General features: G+C 37.0%; 1 protein-coding gene across 1 annotated transcript; it reads left to right on the top strand.

The window, feature by feature from the left end:
- The first annotated feature begins 6,141 nt into the window (after positions 1-6,141).
- Positions 6,142-9,459, top strand: LOC107713480 (isotocin receptor-like). Its single transcript, XM_016518993.1, has 4 exons — positions 6,142-6,236; positions 6,790-7,849; positions 8,090-8,105; positions 9,274-9,459. The coding sequence occupies exons 2-4, from the start codon at positions 6,928-6,930 to the stop codon at positions 9,356-9,358; spliced, it is 1,023 nt and encodes a 340-aa protein (XP_016374479.1). The 5' UTR covers positions 6,142-6,236; positions 6,790-6,927; the 3' UTR covers positions 9,359-9,459.
- The last annotated feature ends 255 nt before the right edge of the window (positions 9,460-9,714 follow it).

A 9,714-nucleotide genomic window follows, 5' to 3' on the forward strand; every position in this document is an offset into this window, starting at 1 on the left:
TCATTGCTAGTTTTACTTGATCTTAGTGCTGCGTTCGACACTATAGATCATGACATACTCATAGATCGATTACAAAACTATACAGGTATTCAAGGGCAGGCCTTAAGATGGTTTAGATCCTACCTGTCCAATCGCTACCACTTTGTTCATTTAAATGGGGAGATCTCAATTATCACCAATAAAATACTCGACACAACGGGAGTTGTTTTCTCGTTATAACGACTTAATTTTCTCGTTATCTCGACATAAAGTTTTTTTTTATTTTTATTTTTTACAATGATTGTTTGATCTACTGTTGTTATAGTAACGAACTCAACTTCGACACGCATCTGATGGACAGATAAACCATGTGCTCTTATGGTGCGTTCACACCAGACGCGAAGCGAATATGCGCATCGCGCCACTCGCTCTAGATTACTCGCGGCATGTTTTTCATGTCACTCGCGCGAATAAAAACAGCGCGATCAACCATGGTGGAGATAACTATAATCGCTGTTTTCAGTTATATTCAGGTCAATAGTGCCACCTGTTGGCGCAGTTTTGTAACTTAGAGAACAACTTTTGTTATGTCGAGATCACGAGAAAATTAAGTCGTAATAACGAGAAAACAACTCCCGTTATGTCGAGATAACGAGACAATTAAGTCGTTATAACGAGAAAACAAGAAGAAAAAAATATATATTGCATGGCCGCTTAGAATGTTCGTAAATAAATAACACAAATAAAATAAATCTCTTCATATAAACAAAATAAGGCTTTGTCTGTGCTCTTTTCATTTAAAATTAGAGGCAACCACTGTATGCAGGTGGCGCTTAAAGCGTTTCCTTGGTTTCCGCTGTTAAACAAAGCAGCGCTGCACTTATTAACTTTTAATATGCATTATACAGAGGCAAGATGAAAAGAGAAAATACCATCTAAATAAACTGTAGGAACGGGTTGCGCTTAGTTGTTCTTGTTTTCACATTACTTGATCCAGTAGCTTTGTGACAGTAACGTACATACTGTACAATCTAAAACAGAACACAACAGATGCCTCCTCAAACCCCAAACAGAAATCCACACTCGTGAAATGAGGCCCAGATGGATCTGTCCTGTCCAGCTTCAGCAGAGTTTCTCAAATAGGATGAATGCATGACACTTTTCCCATGACATATTGTGTTGTTTAATCACCCTATGGTAAAATTTCATTCCTGATGTTTTTTTCTTTTAATAATCTTGCAAGCATAGACAAAAACCAGAGCTAAAAGGGACAACGAAGAACAGATTTGGCCCAGCAGGATACAGACCACAGAATCTGATTGCTTTGATTTGGAAAATTCAATGGACTTTATTGCTGTCATTAGTGGTGCTTGCTTGGGATATTGCAAAGGCCCTAATTTTAAGTATTAAACTTGGTGCATAACTGGTCGCTTACCGATCATGCTGCCTACATGAATGATACTTCAAATCATGCCGCTTATTGAGGAGAGATTTGCTGTTACTGTTTAAAGTGCTCAGATATATTCTAAAGACAGTAAGTTCCCCTCAGACATACATTCATATAAACTCCTACCCCTAAATGAATCGCGATTTGTTTAGCATCTCAACCGATTTGAATCGTCACATATGTGAATCAATTTTCAACCGGCTCCCGGTTAATCGTTACATCCCTAATAGGTATATTAAAGTATGTTAAAATATGTCTCATTTAAATAGGCTAGTTTTTTTTTTTTTTTGCAATTTTTTTGAACTTTTACAAATCTCAATATATATATATATACAGTGGGTACGGAAAGTATTCAGACCCCCTTAAATTTTTCACTCTTTGTTATATTGCAGCCTTCTGAAAATTCAATGGGCTTTATTGCTGTCATTAGTGGTGCTTGCTTGAGATATTTCAAAGCCCCTTATTTTAAGTATTAAACTTTGGTGTGTAACTGCTCCCTCACCGATCATGCTGCCTACATGAATGATATTTCAAATCATGCAGCTTATTGAGGAGAGATTTGCTGTTACTTTTTGAAGTTCTCAGATATATGAATTTTACAGCACGCTCTCATGGCAGTTTGTAACTATTTTACATTTTGGCAAATTGGTGCCTAATATAGTTATAGTTTTAAACTGTGCTTATGTGACCATTTTATTTTTTTCCTTGAATTTAAGGATATTCACATATTTTACTGTGTCCAGGTACTTTTTGGTTTCCTGTGGTGCAGTGGCTTTTTGAATTAGGTCTTGGAATATATAGTGACTGAAAGATGTGTTGCCTACAATGATTGGTCACTAATGTTCTTGCCGTCCTATAAACGGAGGGCAGATTGCAACCGATGTTTGAAGTCAGTCTCATTCACATGTGAGATACAAGCTGTACCAAACCATTCTGGATCAGATGATGACAGATTCATTGATAGAAATGTACTGAACTGAATCATCAAGGCTTGCAGCAGTTTGATCTTTGAAAACCACTGCCATTGTGTCTTTCATCTCTTTTTGCTACTTAAGGTCCTAGGAAATTATGGTTATCAGGAACCTAAAGGACTCGGTAGATTATAGTCACACAGGTGTAATTATCCTGTGTTGTCGTCTTGTCCTATTTTCTTTTCGTCTGTGCAGTGGATTGTGCGCAGCATGTGTACCCAGCATTACATTGACTAGTATTCACTCTCTACAGCAATAAACAACTCTCCTAAACAGGAATATACAACAGTTTCTTAGGTCTCTGCATCTGGGTTTGCATTTGTATCCATTTATAGATATGGAGATATAGATAACGTATTGCTCCATTTGACAAATATTCCATTTTTATGAAAACTGGTTTTGACGAAGCTGTGGGGATAAGAAAGGGACAAACGTGCAGAATGGTTCACACGACTGCTGCACTATTGCAGACTCAACCTCTTTATCTACAGGAAAAATCTTTTTCCTCTGAGACGTGTGGTTTCCCCAAACTGCTGTTGCCTAGGGCAAATCCTGATTGCAGTACATGCACTTTTGCAGGAAGATTTAGACTAACAGTGCCTATAAATCTTGCCATTAACCAATGTAAACAAACCGGTTTTTTTCATCAGTTTGCTGAGAAAATCCTATTAAATTTTGTCTGCTATTTTTCTAAGCATTAAAAGCATTCGCTAAAATGATTTAACAGTGTCATGTTTTACATAATCTGAATGTCAAGGTAGAAGTGGTTTGCATGTCTTGTATTTTACTTTAAGTTGTTCCGTTCTTTTCAATTTATTTTCAGATAGAGGTGAAAATGTGTAGGGGGTCAAGGATTTGGTAGCACATGATTCAAAAAGATACATTTTTGATTGCAGCAAAAAATCAGGGGTGATTTGTCTAAATTCACCAGCAAAATACAGATTCAAGATTTTTTTTAAAAAATGTTTTTAAAAGAAATCTCTTATGCTAACCAAGGCTGCACTTATTGGATCAAAATACTTTAAAATGGTAATATTATGAACATTTTTTACAATTTATAACTGATAACTGTAAAATGTAATTTATTCCTTTGAAATGTTCTCACAAAAGAACAATTCAAAACACAACCTAGTAAGCAATGCATGTGATTTTATGCAAATTGCAGAGCCCTGCATTGGATTATTGGCAGGTTGATTGATTCACAATTAAATATAATCTTGCTTGTAATATAAAAGCATACATTTAATTTGGTCTTGGAAATCACATTAAATGGATAGCTCACCCAAAAATGAAAAAAAAAAAAAAAATGTAATGTACTCACCGACAAGTTCTTCCAAACCTGTATGAGTTTCTTTCTTCTGTTGAACAGAAAAAGAAGATGTTTTGAAAAATGTTGGTAACCAAACAGTTGACGGTAGCCATTGTATTGACTTTCATAGTATGGAAAAAAAATGCTATGGAAGTCAATCACTACCATCAGCTGTACATCAATAAAAGAAATATTCTTCATATCCTCTTTTGTGTTCAGCAGAAGGAACTTGTACAATTTCGGAACAGCTTGAGGGTGAGTAAATTAAAATAATTTTAATTTTTCAGTGAAAGATATTTTTAAATTCAGTTATTTTTTTATTCAGAAGATGGTATGCAGGAAACATACCTATTTACACCACAGCATGTCTTTATATTCTGTCTGTATTTCTTTATATTCATGCACTTGTTTGCTAGCCTCTATGTAGCTTGTGCGTTTATTTTTATGCTCCTGCGCTGCCTTCTCACACTGCCTGCTTTCAGTGCCACATTAGCACTGCTGCAGTTCTCTTGTCATTTTGACATCAGTGGAAAGCAGTTATCCAGAAATAGTGTATTCAGATATAACATTTAAATGGTGTTAAAGCTCTCCCTCGACCAAAACAGAGTTGTTTCGAGTCAGCTAGCCGCCTTTAACTGTACATTGAAGATACCCTGTTGAAAACACAGTATATAGCTGGTGACCAGCGTGTGTTGGGGTTCCCACCAGCCTTTTTAATCAGTTCACTTCCTTGTTCTAACATTATCATCATGTTGGAAATTCATGCTGGTCTAACCTGGTCTTTTCAATAGGGTACTGAGGATGATGGTGCAATCATAGGTAGTGCTAATCAATGGTTGTAATTATATGTGCTCCCCTTGTCAAGGCTCATAGCGAGAGTGACATCATAATTACTATTCTCAGTGTAACTCATTATTAATTCAAATTGCTTGAATTGGTTATGCATGATTGTATTTGTAATTTCACTAACATGGCAAAATAAAGAAAGTTTATTTTGTGGATTCCTGTGGATTCCAGTCAAAAGCATATAGCGAAAAAGCATCCTCCATTTGAAAGAAACTGTTTGAGTGTGAACTCTGAATTTGTGTTCTCAGTGCAAAAACAATGTTCAGCTTCTAAAACTATGCTAAATAATCATAGTTGCATTGTTAAATAAATATTTATTTATTGCACCAGTAACCCAACCAGACATGTTTCTCAGGACATTTTTTTTTCTCCCTGCTTTTAAATTCAGCTGCTCGTCTTTGCAATAGAGACCAAATCAGCATCCTGAGGTGCCAATAAAAAAACAACTTGACTGTCCAACGCGGTTTGGGTTTGTCCAGCAGAAATATTTTAATCAATATGTATGAACGGTTAATCAGTGGCCAAACTGGCTGTGGCAAAGTCTGACCCAAGTAAACAGTGGAAAGTGCAACACTTCTCTCAGTCCATGCAATCTAAAACAGAGTTATTTTCAGCTGGCACACTCCTTACTGCACCTGACAGGGCATTAAGTGTATGGGGCAGGATGTTGCCCCTAAAAGAAGCCAGCCATGTCAGTGTTAGTCAGAAACAGTGGAAACAAATATTTAGTGCAATGGAAATTCAAGGACATGAGAAACATGAAAAGAATAAGCAATTATAAGCTTTTTTTTGTTTTTGTTTTTTGATTCCATTAATTTACTAACCCTTAGGCCATTCAAGCTGTAGATGAGTTTGTTTCTTTATCTGAATAGATTTGGAGAAATTTAGCATTACATTACATCACTTGCTCACCAAAATGGATCCTCTGCAGTGAATGGGTGCCATCAGAATGAGGGTCCAAACAGCTGATAAAAAACATCACAATAATCCACAAGTAATCCACACAACTCCAGTCCATCAGTTAACGTCTTGTCAAGTGAAAAGCTGTCTTTTTAATAAACAAACTTATCATTAAGATGTCTTTAACTTCAGGATTTTTTGTTTTAATCAGCTGTTTGGACTCTCATTCTGACGGCACCCATTCACTGCACAATGAAGAAACAAAGCTTTGTCTATTTTCATTATTAATTTATTTATATTTTTGAAAGTTGGTTTCTACATAGGTAAGCGTTTGAACTTTTCCACCATTATTGCTCAGGAAAAGAAGGCAGGCTAAAGTTCATTTGACACACTGAACCTGCTATTGGGGCATGTTGTCACAATATCTGGGGTAAGTTGCCACAATGGGAATCTGCAGCTAGCTAAAATTGCTTTTGACAACTAAACCCTGTCTCTCCTACTGGGCCGCACATTAGCTGTTGATTGTTTCTATAAATATCATCATGGTAAAATACATTCAATATTACAGCACAGCACCATGGCACTCAGTGGCAGAAATGTGTAAGTGCAGGCCAGGACAAATCCACCCAGTGCGCCCTCATATAACTGTGTTCGCTTTGAGATTTGAGCAGACAGAGCTGCTGTATCCGAGCACTCATAGAAGAAAGTCAACGCTATACATCAGTGATACCTTCATTTCAAACCAAAGGCATACAGAATGGATCTCTCTCGAAATACATTTAGGGTAAGTGTTTTTTTTTTAAACTGTAATTGTCACAATAGTTTGAATATTTGAAATGAACTATTTTAATGCATATTATATAGCCAACTGGTATTGGTATTTAAAATTACAGTTAAACACGGTTAATATATTGTTTATTATAGGTTATGCTCTGTGAAAAAAGAATAAACGCTGATTAAAGGGACTTGCAAAAAAGGAAATCAAAAGAAAAAGCTGTTTTTTATTAAGTATACTGTTTACAGATATGCAATGTTTAATTGGGGTTTCAAATATTTCATTAACCACGAAAGTTAGTCAAGGCGCAAAATAGACGCACGCGAACAGTAATCGCGTTCGAAGAGGTAACCATAGCAACAGATCAGAACATTGAAAAAACTTAAACACTGGTGTTATTATAACTTTTCATATTGCAAATATATCACGTACAAACTAGTGATTTGTTCGCTCACTGCGATAAATAGATTACGCAAGACGAACCTCAAAAATGCGTTTGGAAAATTACTGAAACGAAAGCAAAAAAACACCGTCTTGAAATTCTTTCATTTTTATTTTGCAGTGAACTGGACCTATTTTTTTTATCATCAACATGTGGTGCTAAATGCATATCCTAACGGCATCTTTCCACAAGTGTGTAACTATATATAGCGCTTGAGTGCCGCCACAACAGCGCGCTCGGACGCGCATTTTACGCACAATGGAGAGCCTGCTGAAAGAAACGATTTTCTGGCCCTTCAACGACTCCTGTGCAAATTCAAGCAAGGGAAACGACAGCAGAGGATTTAACCAACCCGTAAACCCTCTGAAGCGCAACGAAGAAGTGGCGAAAGTCGAAGTAACCGTCCTGGTGTTGATTCTGCTGCTGGCGCTCGCCGGCAACCTGTGCGTCCTTGTGGCTATCCAAACGAGTAAACACGTTCAGTCGCGGATGTACTATTTTATGAAACACTTGAGCATAGCTGACCTGGTGGTGGCGGTTTTTCAAGTTCTCCCTCAACTTATCTGGGACATCACCTTTCGCTTTTATGGACCAGACTTTTTGTGCCGCCTGGTGAAGTACCTACAGGTGGTTGGCATGTTTGCATCCACTTACATGCTCGTGCTGATGTCTATCGACAGATGTTTGGCTATATGGCAGCCTCTGCGTTCCCTGCGCCGTCGAAAGGACCGTTTTTTCGTGCTGACCTCTTGGATTATAAGCCTACTATTCAGTTTGCCACAGGTGTACATCTTCTCCCTCAGAGAGGTGGGCGACGGGGTCTTCGACTGCTGGGGGGATTTTGTTCAGCCCTGGGGCGCAAAGGCTTACGTTACGTGGATTAGTCTCACAATCTACATCATTCCTGTAGCCATTTTAAGCGTTTGTTATGGACTTATAAGTTATAAAATATGGCAAAACTTTAAGCTGAAGACCCGGCGCGACCAGTGTCTGTCCTTGACCCCGCGGCCTACCAAGGGCACCGCGCTCTCCCGCGTCAGCAGCGTCAAGTTGATCTCCAAAGCTAAGATCAGGACGGTGAAAATGACGTTTGTGATCGTCCTGGCTTATATCATATGCTGGACGCCGTTTTTCTTCGTACAGATGTGGTCCGCCTGGGATCCAGTGGCTCCAAGAGAAGGTAATACAGGATTTTAAAGATTTCTAGATGAATGAGCCATAACATGTGTAGCCTATAATACAAGTGCATAAACATTTTTAATTCCTTTAACTTTTCAAGCAATATATTTCACAAAAGAAGTTTATTGTCACTTGATATTATTGGTTGATATTTGGCTATACTTTTGTTGGCCCATGAAGGCAGGCCCTGATCATATACCCTCAAACAGTAATAAAAACAATTTATGTCCTTACTCTGCAGGTTATGTAACTTTCTGGTCTATGAGTTTAAACGAATGAGAAATCTATTATGGCAATAAAACAAGATGTTTAATGTACAGAAGAGTCTTGTGTAATTTACCTTAATCCAGCCATAGATAAAATTGTACCTAAATAATTTTATGATCTCCATTCTTTTGGTGTTCCTCTATAGTCATCTCTTTTTAAATGTATATACATTGTGCTCTAAAACCCACTGATTGTTGCATAAACCCAAAAACATTTCTCAGAGTAAAATACAGACAGGGACAGATGAAACGAGAGTCTGAATAGCAGTTCAGACACCCTCAGGTAGTTTTGGTAAAGTAAATGTAGCATGACATCAAACGGTTCCTCTTTATCCTGTCTTGATCCTAAGGAGTGTCATTTCCGTGTAATTTCATAACATAATTTGTGAGGGGGTCCTGTGCGGTTATCCAACCCACAAGGCCCAAATGAAGACAACTGCAAGGAATCCATCTGCTACACATTTCCTTTCCCACCCCTGCTCATTATTACTCCTCCACAATAAAAGGGGTGCAATTAAGGTTACTTCATCAAGATAAATGCTAAATGTGTATACAGTGGGCTGCAAAAGACAGAAAACACACTGAGAATTTGGATTCAACATTTATTTTGAACTTAAAACCTAGAAAAAAAAAGTTATTTGGAAAAAAAAATAAAACAAAAAACTATTTATAATTGTTTTTATTTAATTGTTTTAAAGGAATGGATGATAGAAACGCACAATAGATTTTTAGACACAATTTCCACTAGTGGTCTTACACTTTTTGATGTCACTGTAATTTACAAGTAAATAGTACAGATATTTCAAACCCTGTTTAATCAAACAAATGAGAGACTACCCACGGTCAGGACTTTAACCTTATGAAAAATATTATATAATGACCATCATAGCTGAAACACAATGATCTAATATATTAGAGCAATAAGTTTGAAATAATCAAATTCAATATAATTGGAGTTTCAGCAATAAGGCAAATAAAAGAAAGGACAATAGAGATCAAATTAGATATTAAAATCTCACGTCAAGCAGTTCATTCAAAAATGAACATTTTATAATTTCTTATGTCTTTTAAAATTTGTATTTTTTTTCTGTGGAAAACAAAAGTATTTTTATTAAAGGGGTCATATGATGCGATTTCAATTTTTCCTTTCTCTTTGGAGTGTTACAAGCTCTTGGCATTCAGGCACGGGTGCAATGAGGAGCACCAGCAGTCAGAAGAGTGTGACGCAGTCCTCTATTACATGAGAGAAAGTTGGAATACATGCAGCTCGTATTGCCGTCATGGACAGATCAATAAGATAACATAAGCTAAGGAATCATTTCATATGATTTTTACAGCTTAAAATCTGTATGTTTACAAAAGTAATGCTTGACCTGTAGCTGTCTTTGATACAAGAGGTATTTATACCCATCTCTTCTCCAAACTGCTTATTCTCTGTAGGGCCATGGGAGTCATTTACATGTGTACGTCTAAAGGAACAGTTCACCCAAAAAGAAAATATTTGCTGAAAATTTACTCACCTTCAGGCCATCCAAGATGTAGATGAGCTTGTTTCTTCATTGGAATAGATTTGGAGAAATTTAGCATTATGTCACTTGCT

This window comes from Sinocyclocheilus rhinocerous, unplaced genomic scaffold (genome assembly GCF_001515625.1).
Source record: "Sinocyclocheilus rhinocerous isolate Xijiao unplaced genomic scaffold, SAMN03320098_v1.1 scaffold57, whole genome shotgun sequence".
NCBI lineage: Eukaryota > Metazoa > Chordata > Actinopteri > Cypriniformes > Cyprinidae > Sinocyclocheilus > Sinocyclocheilus rhinocerous.

Coding starts and splice junctions, on each gene's coding strand:
- LOC107713480 (XM_016518993.1), top strand. CDS start 6,928: ATGGAGAGCCTGCTGAAAGAAACGATTTTCTGGCCCTTCAACGACTCC.